Below are 14,937 nucleotides of genomic sequence, written 5' to 3'. Positions count from 1 at the left end.
GTTGTCTAGAGGTACCCTGGGTCAGATAGGTGGGTACAGGTGCAAGGTGTAGGGGCCGGCAGAGGCCAGGGCTTCTCTGCCTATCACTCACCATGGCATGCACATTTAGGACCCTGAAGTAGCCAGCCCCAGGGCTGATCCCGACCCTGTAGAAAGATGACCCAGGGTAGCCTCCCGGACGATACAATCCCACATATTTCCACCAGGTGGCGCTGCGCGGTTGCTGTAGCGGACCACAGCCTCCCACCCAAAGCTAGGGGTAGAGCCCGGAGGGGCGGGGCCCTAGTGGGCGGTGGAGGACGGCCTTGCCTCTGTGGCTGGGAGTTTCCTGCTCTCCCTTTCAGTCCCTCCTCCCTCTTCGGTCCTTGCTTAGTCTGGCCTCCTCTCGCGTCTGGATGTCTGTTTTTCTCCTTCCTTCCGTTGAGCTGGTCCCGCCTGCAGCACTTTCGGGACCCAAATAGAGGCGTGGTGTAGTCTGAGAGAGGAGGTCCGGTGATGTTCGCGGGACCATTAATGCCCATTAGGGAGCAGCGTCCGCTTCGGAACCTCTGGGCCATTATCCAACGTCAGACTAATGGCTCGCCACCCAAACAGGGTCACCAGGTCTCTGCCCACCGCCATTCCCTGGAACCCCTGCCCACGTCCAGCCTCCATCTCCAGCATGTGGGAGGAGGAGGGTTTGCAGGAGGGAAGCGGTTTCAATGTTCAGAGGAGGTTCCCTTGCCCCAGAAGGTGTGCAGGGATAATCCCCACCCCAGAAGATAATCCTCACTGACAGAGAGGGGCTGAGAGGTGGGACATACCAGCTTGCTCTCTGCCATGGGGACCCTCCTGGGTAGCAGGTAGGGTGGAGCCAGGGATCTCCCAGGCCCCTAACCATCCCTGTGTGTGTGTATTTTCAATTGAACCCAGGGACACTTTACCACTGAACTACATCCTCAGCCTCCACCCCTTTTAATTTTTTTTCCTTTTTTACTTTTTTGTTCTGGGGATTGAACTCAGGGGCACTAGACCACTGAGCCACATCCCCAGCTCTATTTTGTATTTTATTTAGAGATAGGGTCTCACTGAGTTGCTGAGTACAGAAAGCACAACATTCCCTGGGAGGGCCAAGGAACCACCCAGCCACTGGCTTCCAGGATTAGGGAGGGGCTGCCACCCTGTTATTTTAACCCTCTTCTTTTTGCCTCAGAGCATATCCTGCCTGGCTTTGAACTAATGATCCTCCTGCCTCAGCCTCCTGGATTACAGGCGTGTGCCTCCACACCTGGCTCATTTTTAATTTTTTGAGACAGGGTCTTGTTAAGGTGCCCAGGCTGGCATTGAACTTGATATCCTCCTGCTTCATCCTCCCAAGATGCTGGGAAGTGTGGACCACTGTGCTCAGCTTGTGTCTTGACCTTCATCCTGTTTGCGGATAGGAGACAGATCACCCCACTCCTTGAAGAATTAGCAAAATAGGGGCTGGGGATGTGGCTCAAGCGGTAGCGCGCTCGCCTGGCATGCGTGCGGCCCGGGTTCGATCCTCAGCACCACATACAAAAATGTTGTGTCCGCCAATAACTAAAAAATAAAGAAATATTAAAAAAAAAAAGAATTAGCAAAATAAAGTTCCTCCCTATGACTCAATCCTAAGGCTTCACCACCCACCTCCCTATCCCATCTTCTGAAACTCCAGACCCTTTCCCATTCCCACCTGCAGGCCTTAACTGTGCCTTTCCATCTGCTCCTCTCTCTTGCCTCTCACCTCCATCACAGTGCCCTGCTGGCTTGAGTTTTGCCTGGAGAGGAGGCCTAGGAGGATTCACCATGGGTCACCCTTCCCTATCTTTACTGTTCCAGGATGTCCGCTCTCAGTGTATCTCACTCATTCCTGTTATCCCTGAGAAATGGTCAACTCAGGTCTTCTCTGGCTGCCTTTCTTTATTCTGTCCCTGATTTGCGGGGCACCTGCTTCCTTTGTTACCCATGTCCTTTGTTGCCTAAGATGTTTCCTTGTTATTGTGACTTTCCTTGGTGCTTCTCAGCTCCCTTATTGCTTTGGGAACTCTGATTGCAGTGTCCTGTGATTCATTCTTCAGTCACAGGCTAGAGGATTAAGCTGAGTCCTGGGCTGCAGAAGGCCAGTTAGGTCAACGAAGGCCAAGATTGATATGGATTCAGCCCTACTGAGGATGAAAAAGGTCTCTGAGAGACCCAGGGCCTCTCCTGACCTTTCCAACCCTGCGGCCTGGAGGTTTTCCATCTGCTGCTTCCTTTCACTCTAGTGTCGCCACAAAGCTAAGGCCTGCCATGCTATAGCTAACCAGACCTGGCACCATCCTGGCAGGTGTGGTGTGGGGGGTATATGGTGGACACACTGCCCATACTCATCCTCATGGTCTCCAAGGGCAGCAGCACCATATGGGTCCAAGAAAGCCAGTCAGAGGCCAGGCTGGCAACCTCTGCACAGGCAGATAGATGGAGGTGGCTGGCCAGGCTGGAGCCCATGGCAGTGTCAGCAAGGAATTGCAGAGGAGGGTGAGGGTAGAGAGCCTCTCTGCAGCCTCAGCCTAAGTGGCTTTTAGGGGTAGTTGCTGGGGTGTGGGCACCCAAGGGGCCACAACCCAGAAGCTGCTCAGAGGCAGGCCCTATGCTTAGGTGGGGGCTGGGGATACCAGCCAAGGGCCCTGGAGAAAGAAGAAGGAGAGGCAAGGACTAAGCAAAGCCTGCTTCTCCTGGCCACATGGGGAATTGTCTGGGCTGGCTGAGCCTGACTTCTGGGAACCAGGTATGTGAGGGGCTGTGGGCTGAGGAGGGTCTGACTGTGAGTGAGCCTGGGACTCAGCTATTTTCTTCTGCCAGAGAAGATGCTCCTTGGTGAAGTGTGTCTCACAGTCACAGGCCCAAGTGGAGCTGGGGACCCTTGTGTGGGTCTCTTCCTTCATCAGACCTCAGTTTTCTGGTCTGTAAAGTGGCCTGGGTCCCCTAGGGTTTTTCAGGTAAACTGCACTCTGAGAATCATAAGGAAGCATATGAGACTCTTCCACGTGCTTATTACTTTCCTGTCCAGGGAAGGTGGAGGGCTGGGGCAGGGGAGAGGAGACCTGCCTGCATTTGCTTAATGTGGGCAGCTGACCAGAGCCTCTGAGATCAGAGGTCAAAGTCCTCAGTGCAGTTCATGCCAGGTCAGCAGGAAGGCAGCAAAGACCCTCTGTCTCAGCTAAACAAACTAATGTCCCCTCAGGCAGGGAACGTGTGTGAGGCGGGTGGGAGTGTTTAACCTACAGCAGCGCAGAGAGCTCAACATTTCCTGGGGGCCACTATCCTGGGACTCTGCTGGGCAAAGGCAATCCTGGCAGAAGGAAGGACCCAGATGGGCTCTAGACTCAGGGAGCAGAGAGGGAGCAGGCACTGGAGGTCCTGTGGGGTAGGGAGAGCGCTTCCTGAGGAGAGAGAGGGAGATGGCCCGTGCTCTCTGGTCCCTTCCTGGGATCCCCTAGCCTGGTGACTCTTTCTCTAAGCTGCTCCCCATTGCAGGAGGCTGCCTCAGTGCGGCTGCACACAGGTGTCCAATAAAGGTCCCTGAAATAGAAGGCGAAGGTGCTGGAGTTGGGGAGGGTGCTCTACTGGGGACCAGAAAGGAGGGGTCCCAGTGATTCCAGGAGTGCCTGGGGCCAGGGCGGACAGGACACAGAGGCAGGGACCTAGCCAGCGAGGCTTGGACCAGGGCGGGGGCAGCCGGCAGCGGGTGGCGGGGGCGGGGAAGGGGCGGGCGCGGGGGCGGCGCCGCAGCCGGAGCCGGGCCGGGGCCCAGGCTGGAGCTGGAGCCGGAGCCGGAGACCGAGCCGGAGCTGGAGCTCGAGGCGACCAGAGCAAAGCGGGAGCCACTGAGGCTGCCTCGGGTCCCCAGCGCCCCCGCCCGCGCCTCCGCGCCCCCGCCCGCCTGCCTGCCGGCTGCGGGCGGCTGGCGGTGAGCGCTGTGGCCAGCCGGGGAGGGCCGGGGGGCAGCGGGCGCCATGGCCGCGCCGGAGCCGCTGCGGCCCCGCTTGTGCCGCCTGGTGCGCGGCGAGCACGGCTACGGCTTCCACCTGCACGGCGAGAAAGGCCGCCGCGGGCAGTTCATCCGGCGCGTGGAGCCGGGCTCCCCGGCGGAGGCAGCCGCGCTGCGCGCTGGGGACCGCCTGGTCGAGGTCAACGGCGTCAACGTGGAGGGCGAGACGCACCACCAGGTGGGTGCCCGCGCCCCGCCCCCGTCCCCTCCTGGGGGGCGCGTCCCTGCCATGCTGGCCGGGGTGCCAGCCACCGACCCTCGGCTCCTCGCTGCCTGCTAGGGGTTCCCTGGGTTCTGGTGGGGATCTAGGGATCGGGGACGTGGCCTGGCGGGCCTCTGGCTGGGAAGCTCAGTCCTGCACCGCGGTGGAGGGGCATCCTGGCAGGGAGGGGCCGCACTGCGGCTGCTCTCGCTCTTCGCTCTCATTCCTTTGCTCCTTCCGCTGGTTTTAGCTTCATGTGCCATGTGTTGGGGGCTCAGGCACCTTGGGGTGACTGGGCTCGAGTACTTTCCTGTGAGAGTGTGCGTGTGTGTGTGTGTGTGTGTGTGTGTGTGTCTGTGTACGCGCGCGCGTTCGAGCAGGTCTCTAGGGTCATGCATATGTATGGAACATGTCTGTCATTTGTACACTGGGGAGGGAGGGGGTACACCTGTGTGTGACAGTGCTGGGTGAACATGCCTGAATGCCAGGTGTGTGTACATGCACGCACATGTCTGCATGTCTGGATGTGTGTCCTCAGCAGTGTCCACAGACAGTGTGCCAGAGTGCATCCTGGCCAGCTGTGTCTGGGCCCAAAGATCTAGGCCCTGGTGACAGCACATTCCTTGGCTCCCTGGAGGATGTTTTGTCTCCAGTAGGGGTCACTGCTGCAGCCCCTGCCTCCTGCAGCTGGAGGAAGGCTAGGCAGGCAGGCTCTCCTCTGAAGGTTCTGGCCCTAGTGTCTCTTTATCTCCCACCTCAGACCCTGGCTGGAGTGCAACCTCCCTCTACTCGTTTTGTTTGGGGTCCTCTGTGTCCCTCACCAGGTCTGTGTTTGTGGCCAGTCCTGGGGTTTGGAGATAACAGGCTGGGACAAGAGCTTAACTCCTATCTTCCCAGGGGCCCTGTCTATCCATCTACCTGGCATCCTGCCTTCCACTCAGAGCATGAAGTGGATATGGCTGTTTGCCAAAGAAGGGTGGATGTGGGGACTAGGAGTTTGGTCCAGACAGCAGAGGAGGGGCTGGCAGAGCTGGCACCCTGCTTCTGTTTAGCACTCACTGACACCGTGGCCCCAAGTACCTGCTCATCTGAAGTGTCTGGGATGCTAGTCTCTAAAAACTTCATACACACAGAACCATGTTGAACCCTCCCTACTGCCTCAGAAGGACAGAAGCTATAGCTGCAACCCGCATTTTTTTTTTTTTTTGGTACCAGGGATTGAACTCTGGGGTGCTTAATCACTGAGCCACATCCCCAGCCCCCCTTTATTATTATTTTTTATTTTGAGACAGAGTCTCCCTAAGTTGCTGAGGCTGGCTTTGACCTTGAGATCCTCCTGCCTCAGCCTTCCAAATTGCTAGGATTACAGGCACGTGCCACCACACCTGGCTTGCAACCCTTGTTTTACATATGAGGAGTCTGATGTTCAGGGATGTGGGTGACTCATCCAGGTTGAATGTTAGGAAGCAGAAGATTGCTCCTGCCTCTCTCTGGATCATGGGGAGAGAGAAAGGACATTCGGGGGCCTGGTGAAGATAGGCCTGGATCACACCTTCCTATCTGTCAACATTTGCTCAGTGAGCAGTGGGGGGCATCATCTGTTTGCCCCCAGATGGTGAAGGCGGGGTAGGGTTGTTTTCCTCCCTCCTTCTGTGTCAGTGGGTGTTCCCCTTTTCCCCAAGGGTGCACACTGACACCCTGCATGCTCCATGGCTACCTGTGTGTTCAGCATAATTCACAGGAACCCACCTACACGCACAGCTATAAAACAACACCTGTCCCACAGGTGCACCTTCCCCTGTCCCTCTCATCTGCTGGGGCTGAGTTCGGCTTACCAGGATGTGTGTGGGTGCCTGAGCCAGAAACCCAAGTCTGCACTTCTCCACAGGACCCGCAGGAATGGGTCCATGGTCATGGTCTGGAGGGGAAGGGAGCCCTAGAGGCAGGGCTTCATTCCACAATTCACAAAGAGACAGAAACAGGCCTAGGCACATCCACAGTGGGACCAAGGGAGACACCTCCCTCCCCCAAACCCAGATAGAGAGACAGACTTTGAAACAGACGTACGCATGCATATGCACAGATGAAAATCTGAAACTCAGCTGCAGTCTTTGTTGCTAATTCTCCCCTCTAGCTGCACCCTGCACAGTTCCTCCTGGAGATGACCCTGGGCTGAGGGCAAGGCCCTGAGTGGACACCAAGCTCTTTCAGCCTGGGGCCTCATGTCAGGAGCCCTGGGAATAGAGGGAGGAGGCTGCTGGAACCTGGGGGTGGGGGGTGGAGCCCACTGGCCTCTTGGTCCAGCCACCCACCCCTGGCATAACGACCTATGAGCCAGGGCCAGCCTGTGGTGCCACTGTCCATGTGCTGCCCAGGGTGCTGTCCGCTGACCCATTCCCACCCACCGTACAGGTGGTACAGAGGATCAAGGCTGTGGAAGGGCAGACACGGCTGCTGGTGGTGGACAAGGAGACGGATGAAGAGCTCCGCCGGAGGCAGCTGACCTGCACTGAGGAGATGGCCCAGCAAGGCCTTCCACCTGCCTGTGACCCCTGGGAGCTGAAGCCCGACTGGACACGAGCAGGCAGCCTCAGCTCTGATGCTGGCCAAAAGGTAAGGTGGGCTCTGCTCCCAGGGCCACACCAGCTTCCAGCCCTTGCTTTTTAAAAACAAAACAAAACAAAACAAAAACAAACAAGAAACCCCTTTATTTAATTTATTTATATGTGGTGTTGAGGATCGAATCCAGCCCTCACACATGCTAGGCAAGCACTCTTCCCCTGAGTCTCAGCCCCAGCCCGCAGCCCTTGCATTAGGTAACCTCCACAAGCTTATTTTTCCTGCCTCTTGAGGCCTCTGCTCCAGTGCCCACCATCTGTGCCCCTTGTGACTGTCCTCTAAGCCCCTCAGGCTATTGCTTCTGCTATCAGCCCTCTCCCCTCCAGGCCGGGTGGCTCAGGGGCCCTGAAACCATTTGCTGGCCCCTGTGTGCTCAGCTCTGTGCCTGTATTGGGTTTGCCCTTGTCCTGCTGAGAAGTCCATGTGTGCTATCAAGGCCTGTAGGGGCTGGCCTCCTTTCTGGCTGTGCCATAGTTGGAGGAGTGAGAACACACTGACCTGGGGACCAGCCCGGATGGGGCTGGAGTGGGCATGGGACTGGGTCTGGGGCAGTCTGCTCAGCTCTGAGCAGTGTTGTCACCTCTGGTGCTGATTTCTGGTGGGGCCTCACAGGGAGTTTCTAGAGTATACCCTCTCCTCCCTTCCTCCACATAAAAGAGGTTACCTAGGAGCCCCCATGCTGTTCCCTGTGCCCTTACTGGGTAGCACCTTACCCTCATCCCTAACCCTCTTCCAGGCCAGGAGACCTGGGAAAGAACAGGAGAGGGCCTGCTCCCCCGCTAGGTAGCCACCAGGACAGCACCTTGAGGCCAGGAGAAAGGCCTTTTAGAAGCCCTAATATTATTGTCCTTCATTCCCTCACTCTTTTTAAAAAACAAATCCCTTTAGGAGATTTAAGTTAGGAGTTTCCTGTGTTCCCCTTTAAGAACCACTGGCCCTGTTGGGGGAGTTATCAGAGATGAAGTTTCTGGTAGTGAAGGGGACCTTGACATCTACCTTTTCCCTTTTCCAAATGTCTCCCACTTGAGCTGTCTGTGCCCGTGAGCTGCACCCTGTGGGGCCTGGCTTGGAGTGGGGAGGCAACCTTCCTAGTGGAAAGCCTGGGCAAAGGCCAGGCAGGGGACCCATGGGATGCTCTTGGTTCTCTGTGACTTGAGGGCAAGTGCTAGAGGCACTTAAGTCTAGACCTTGTCCTGGGGCTGCCCATGGTCAACAGTCTTTCAGGAGAGTCCTTGCCGATGACTGGCTGGCACTACAGGGGCAGCATGGTCCTAGGCCTGCGTTTTTTGCAGCTGAGGACTGGAGCCTCCCTCTTTCCCAGGGACCTTCTCCCTCCTCCCTCCAGAGGAAGCTTCCCCCCCCCCCCCAGGCATTTGTCCATTGATTTAGACACAAATGGCTGAGTTCACCTTCCTGTGGAAAAATCCACCCTCTGGCCTTATCTGAAGGTGGGGTGGCTGAGGCACCCTGTCCTTGGGTGGGGCCTTCCCCCTTTTCGCTATTTCAGGCTCTAGGGGCTGCAGGAAACCCTAGGAGGGGGCTTCCTCTGAATTATTTTTAGAGAAACAAAGGGGGGTGCAATAGGCAGGTCCTTCTGTAGATGGGGCAGCCTGGGGAAGAAACTCCAGGAGGTCAGGGGAGCCCATGGATAGATCACCCCCTGGAAGGAAGAATGGGGCCTCAATGTGACCTCGGCAAGCCAGGCTTAGAGACTGCCCACTTGGGTTGGGTGCAGGGAGCCTGGGAGGGCATTGTTTATCTGCAGGGGTTGGTGGCAGAGGGACAGACCTGGGAGGTGTATGTGCATCTGCTCTGGTGCAGTATGGGGTCCCATACTGGTTCCCTATGTGAGGCGAGGGCTGCTCATACCCTTTCTGGGACTCAGTGTCCTCTGTCCTGGGCCAGGGCAGGGGAGAACACTGATGTGGTCTGTCCCTCCCTTGGGGGTGTGCAGGCGTAGTCAGTGGTGACTCAGCTCTGGCCACACTGGGCCGGGGGTGGCTGCAGCTGCAGTGCAGCTGATCCTAGCAGTGACGACAGGGACAGCCCCCAGACAGGACAGCTAGTGGTGCCAGGGCCAGGGAGGCAGTGACAGACCCTGGCCCTCTGCCTCCTCATCCCCAGCCATGCCCCAGTGCCCTCTTTGGAGGACTTTGATGGCAGACCTTGTGAGGATAACTGGGTCTTGCAGGTGGCTGCAAGGTGCAGGATGTAGTACCTATAAGAGCTTCTGGGCTCCTTGGGTCCTGCTGCTGTCTCTGCTCCTGTGAGGTAGAGCTGGCCTGTCTTCTGCCCCCTCCCTTGCATCTCTGCCTCCCCATCCCTGGGTCCTGGAGCAGGGCAGGACCACCCTTCTGTCCCCCTCCCTTGCATCTCTGCCTCCCCAGCCCTGGGTCCTGGAGCAGGGCAGGGCTGTCCAGCAGCTTCCTTCCTTTCCTTCTTGGGACGGAAACACAGCCGGGTGAGGGAGCGCCGGGCTGGAGCCTTGGCAGGGGAGGGGGCTTGGTTACCACCCCGTTCCCCAAAGTGACTCAGCCCCCATGTCCCCACCCATCCCTTGGGAACCTGGGCCACAGCAGGAGGTAGATAAGTGGGGTGGCAGCCTGGGCTGGCTGCAGAGCTCCCGGCCACTCCGGGCCAGATGCCGGCTGCCTGCCACTCCTGTTGTGCCTCTCATGGCCCGCTCCGGGAATGCCACACCACCCGCCCGGGCCCCAGGAGCCCCTCCACAGAGCCCACCCTGGGAGCTTGTGCAGGTCAGGTGGGGTAGGGGCAGGGCTGGGCTGTGAAGACCCCAGGTGATGGAAAGGGGACTTGGGGACCTTGTGTAAGTAGGCTGAACCTTATGCAACAATGGGGGCCTTTCTCTGCCAGGATTGGTGAGTCATCATCTAGGGGGGCACAGCCTGGCTCCCAGGGTACCCCCATGTCAGTCTCTTTGTCTGGTCACAGGGTTAGTGGGGGGACCAGGGTTTGACAACTCCTGGTTTGCCCAGCTTTGTGGTCATCAGGCTTGGAGCCCGTGGGAGCCAGAGGGCCTGGCGGGAGGGAGGCGGCAGGAAGCCTGCAGGAGCCAGAGCAGGGAGGAATGTTAGCAATGCACCCCTCCCACTTCTCTTGGCCCCCCACACTTGCTTACTCTGTAGCCACCCCCCTCCACCCTGCGGGCTGCCAGCTGGGGCCCCCTGATTGCAGTCTTTCTACTTGAGGGTCTGGTGCCAAGACTGATGCCTCTTGAACATGCTTCTAATGAAAGGAATTTAGGTTAATGTTAGAAGGAACCTCTTGGCCTGAACAGTGAGGCTGATGTTCTGGAGTGAGGCAGGGGGATGGCCAGAATGGCCCTGAGAACATGGATGTGGCCTCATGGCCCCAGATACCCGGCCAAATCCTGCTTCCTGTTTGGGGGCCTTGAGAGACCCCGCCCTACAGGCCACTGCAGAGGCCGTGGGAAGAGGCTGCAGGGGCCAACACCATGGGCTCTGCATTTGTCTGTGTGGGAGGCTGTGTGTCCATGAAGCGGATTTATGAGTGTGAGATTGGGTGTGATGGACCTGCATCCTGAGTTCCCATTCCACACACAGCCATGTCACACTTCCATGCTCTGCCTGCTCTGCCCTCCTTTGCACCCTGGCCTACTGGCTGCTCCAGATTGTGCTCTGACAGAGTCCCTGAGGGGCACTTCTGTGGGGAAGTGTCAAGGTACTGACCCAGAGCTCCATACCTGTACCTCTGGATGTGTCTGGGAGAGAGGATGAGTCTAGGTGGTGGGGTCCTGGAGATTAAGAGGTGATTGAGGAGCAGGTGGTGGCCATACAGTGAGGATTCAGAGGGTGGGCAGGAGATCCAGACAAGGGGTCTGGCCAGACTTTGGGGCCAGGGAAGGGATCCTGAGTGGGTGTAGGCTGGGCAGGAGGAGGGTGTTCAGAAGAGGAAAGACAGCATCTTACTCAGAGACAGACACTCCCACAGTGGGAAGCTGCCCAGACATTCCCAGTCAGACTTGGGGTTCAGTATGAGCTCTAAGGCTGGGCAACTGGAGTGGTCAGGGGTGGTCTGGGCTTCAGTGGAACAAGTACCTAAGCCTTAGAGACCTTCCTTGTAATCTGAGGGGCACTCCCTTCACTTTGCAACCAGCCCTAGTCTGTTCCACCGACCCTAGTATGCTGGAAGGTGGAAGGTGGGGGAAACACCCTGGTGAGCACCCTCTGGCCACCACACTCTCACCTGAACAAGTCCTCAGAAACCCGAGCTGCTACCCGCCCACTCACCCCGGCCACCTGCCATGTGTAACTGAGCACCGGCAGCCGCTGGCCATTCAGTGCTACAGTCACTGCCCTGGCCCCTGGCTGGGTCTGGGTGGGGGGTCATTGGATTGGCCCCTGCCTGCATAGGCCCTGGCCTGAGCCCTACTGCAGGATGCCAGAGGTAAAGTGAGGCAGGGCCCTGTGGTGGTGGCGGGGGTTCCCTGTGTGTATTCTGAGTGCTTCTGTATCACTGGCAGGGAGGCAGGCCCTGGACCTCATCTCCTGCCCCAGCCCCTTCTTCCTGGGCTCTTGTTGCGGGCGGGGGCAGTTGGGGGCAGCTCTAGTTTGTGCTGGAATGTGAAAACAAACAGCATCACAGCCACAGCCACCGCAACCAGCCTCTCAGAGGTCAGGGAAGAAAAAGCAGCTTTCCAGGCTTGGGGGCAGGGAGGGAGCCAGGCGAGGACTGTGGGCACAGACCTCCCATCCCACAGGCCTCTTCCTCCAACCCCAGTCAGTGTGCAGGGCTGCCTCAGGCTGATGGATTTTCCCAAGGCCTCGGCAAGGCAGATCTGCCATCAGAAGTCTTCACGTTTGGAAGCTTTAATTTCGCCCAAGATCTCTTAGCTAGAGTTCAGTCACAGGCAGACTGAATCACTGAGGCACATGGAATGTTGTCACTGAGCTCTGGGGCTTGCCATGGGGGCATGATGCTAAGTTTAGGACTTGACAGTGGGCAGGACCCAGTGGGCATTTATGGGGGCTGAGAGGCTGGGGCCAGAGCCTGATCCTGTGCGCTGTGTGCCCGCAGGATATCAATGGGGCCCCCAGAGAGCTGCGCCCTCGGCTCTGCCACCTGCGAAAGGGACCCCAGGGCTATGGGTTTAACCTGCACAGTGACAAGTCCCGGCCTGGTCAATACATTCGCTCTGTGGACCCAGGCTCACCTGCTGCCCACTCTGGCCTCCATGCCCAGGACCGGCTCATTGAGGTACCATGCCTGAGGCTTCAGTGTGTATCTGAGTGCCCTTGTCCTTGTATGTCTGCATGTCCCTGTGTGTGTGTGTCCCTGCCTGGACCCTAAGTCCTTGCAGGAGTAGGGGAGACACTGGGAACCTGAGCTGGCACTCCTCTTGCTGGCTCCGCTGGTGGTGGCTTTGATGAATATTTGATGGCACACTTGGCTGGGTGTGGGGCTGGCAGGGCCCCTCAGGCCATGCTGACCCTGTCATGGTGGCAGGTGAACGGGCAGAATGTGGAGGGGCTGCGCCATGCTGAGGTTGTTGCCCGCATCAAGGCACGGGAGGATGAGGCCCGGCTACTGGTGGTGGACCCTGAGACAGATGAACACTTCAAGCGTCTGCGGGTCACACCCACTGAGGAGCATGTGGAAGGTGGGCCTCTGCCCTGGGGTGCAGGGTGTGGTCAGTGTGGGGACAGACAAGCCACTGACATGCTATCCCCACAGGTCCACTGCCATCACCAGTCACCAACGGGACCAGCCCTGCCCAGGTGAGAGGGTGGGTCCAGGCAACCACAACGGTATCTCTGGGGCCCCAGGCCTGATGGAGGCCCCCTCCCCTGGAGATCTCTGCCCTAGAATAGGTGTGGTTGTGAGACCCAAGTCTGGCTCAGGCACTCCAGCTTTAATGCGCACTGAGGATCCCTTCTTGGGTCAGCGCCATGCCCTGGTCACATAAAGAGTGCTGGCAGGTGGGTACCTGTGGTCCAGGGCCACTGTCCTCTGTGTTCCCTCTCCCTGCACTACCTAGCTACTGAGTCATCCCTCAGTTCCCATTTCCTGGGAAGGTGGTCTTGGCTTCACCCCCGGTGACACTTGTGGAGCTGATTCCCACACCACAGCTACCCTTCCCACATAGTGGCTACCTGCCTGTTCATAGCTGGGGTGCCCAGCACCCTGCCCAGTGGTAGAGACATGCTGTTTCTACCAAAAGAGGAACAGATGCAGCTGTGGTGTGTGTGCAAAGTGTGCACAAGCATGTGTGTGGCTCCCTGGGTGGGGTCCCTGAGGCCATGATTGCCCTTGGTTTCCCAGCTCAATGGTGGCTCAGTATGCTCATCTCGAAGCGACCTGCCAGGCTCGGACAAGGACACTGAGGTAACTCTGTTACCACGCTCACACAATGGGGTGCCAGAGGCCTTGTGGGTGGGTGTCTGTGGAGATATCGGCTTGGGCAGTGGGACCACCACCTTCAGGAAGGCCTGCTGAGCCTGCTGCCCCACCCTACTAAGCAGCCTCTGGCTTGAGCTCCCTGGGAAGACTGCCCAACTGTGGCACCAGTCTAGGGCTTACTGTTGGCACCCTGCCTACCCTCAGGACGGCAGTTCCTGGAAGCGGGACCCCTTCCAAGAGAGTGGCCTCCACCTGAGCCCTACAGCAGCTGAGGCCAAGGAGAAGGCTCGAGCCACACGTGTCAACAAGCGGGCACCGCAAATGGACTGGAACCGGAAACGTGAGATCTTCAGCAACTTCTGAGCCCCCTCCTGCCTATTTGGCCCCTGGGCCTCAGGCTCCATCCAGAGCTCCCCAGGCCTCAGTGGACTGGAGGGTGGTCTCACCACCTCCAGAAACCAACCTGTGCCCCAGTGAGTCCCTTCCTGCCCACTCCCCACCAGGTGCTGGGCCCTGCTGCAGCAATATGGGGGAAAGAGAGACAGTGAGAGAGAGAGGGCAGAGTGTTCGTGGCTGAGGGCCTTTGCTGTCCTGCCCCGAGGCCTGCTGACTGGAAGGAATTCATGTTTTTGCTTTTTTTCCAAAAAGATTTCCAGCTCCACACATGTTTCCACTTAATTCCAGAGTCCCCTTCCCCCGCCCCCCTTGGGACTCACTCTCTAAATAATTGCAATAAAACAAACCTTTCTCTGCAAAACATTTCCTCCCCACCCCCTCAGCAGCACCATCCTGCGTGGGAGCCCAGGGACTTCTAGGGGACAGAGAGTCAGGGGCTTCCAGGCTGTGCTTATGCTGGTTTTGGGGAAAGACTGGGGAGCAGGATGTGCCTATAGACGCTGCCTGTTCTGCCTCAACCCTACCCTCCCTTGAGTGGGGGAAGTCAATAGGCCAGCACCCCCCCACCAAGCCATCCCTGCATTGTCCCATCCCACCAGGAGTGTGGAGTGCAGGGCCTGGGCTAAGGGGCCCGAGGATAGAGGCCCCATGCCCCTAGGAGGGTGGCAGGGTGGCCTCTGGACAGGTCCCTCTTCCTGTACCACAATTCCCAGGCCTGGGGAATTATGAGCACGCAAGAGCTGCTCCTAGGAAGGACCCTGGGCTTCTGGGCTGGGCCCCAACCTGGTGCCCACTCCCAGGGACATCCTGTCCACTCTGCCCTTTCCTTGGTGCCCTGGACCCCTGAACCAACTGACCAGCCCCGCTCTTTGCCTTGTAAGCCATAGCGCACGTGCGCCCTCAGAATAAACAGGACTTGCCTCGATCCCATGTCTTTCCTCAGTCTTCGGTTGTGGGGTGGAGGAGTGAGGTCCATTCTAGGGGACTAAGAGACCAAGGCTGCTGCTCTGAGTTCCTGCTCCCATTTGGGGCCTCCATACCTCTAGGACCTGTCTCAGTTCCTGTGGCACATTCTGGGCCCATGCCCCCCACACACACCTGGCAAGGACCAGATTCCCTTCACCTCCTATTAGGACATCTGGGCTTGTGATATTCCACGTATTCCCCTTTGCCTTGCACAGGTCCCTCCACCTCCAGCAGGTACACACAGGTCAAGCCTTGGGCTCTGGGCTCAGGTGGCTCTGTATGTGTGGTGGGGAACATGCAGAGGCTCCCGGGGAACACCTGTTTCAGGAGGAGGCGGAGT

At 58.2% G+C, this 14,937-nt stretch overlaps 1 protein-coding gene across 3 annotated transcripts; it reads left to right on the top strand.

The window, feature by feature from the left end:
- Positions 1–3,787: 3,787 nt before the first annotated feature.
- Positions 3,788–14,556, top strand: Nherf2 (NHERF family PDZ scaffold protein 2). 3 transcript variants are annotated; one of them, XM_026385424.2, is made up of 7 exons: positions 3,790–4,211; positions 6,648–6,848; positions 11,913–12,092; positions 12,342–12,495; positions 12,570–12,613; positions 13,158–13,220; positions 13,440–14,556. In XM_026385424.2, exons 1-7 carry the CDS (start codon positions 3,999–4,001, stop codon positions 13,596–13,598), a joined length of 1,014 nt encoding a protein of 337 aa, XP_026241209.2. In that variant the 5' UTR covers positions 3,790–3,998; the 3' UTR covers positions 13,599–14,556. The 3 variants fall into 3 exon arrangements, with proteins under 3 accessions (XP_026241210.1, XP_026241209.2, XP_026241211.2); XM_026385425.2 differs by lacking the exon at positions 13,158–13,220 and having other exon boundaries at positions 3,788–4,211; XM_026385426.2 differs by lacking the exons at positions 3,790–4,211; positions 6,648–6,848 and adding an exon at positions 9,444–9,610.
- Positions 14,557–14,937: the final 381 nt, after the last annotated feature.

The sequence above is a fragment of the Urocitellus parryii genome, chromosome 9 (assembly GCF_045843805.1).
Source record: "Urocitellus parryii isolate mUroPar1 chromosome 9, mUroPar1.hap1, whole genome shotgun sequence".
Classification (NCBI taxonomy): domain Eukaryota; kingdom Metazoa; phylum Chordata; class Mammalia; order Rodentia; family Sciuridae; genus Urocitellus; species Urocitellus parryii.
Note: the sequence above shows the minus strand (reverse complement) of the source record. Positions and strands in the feature narration are given on the sequence as shown.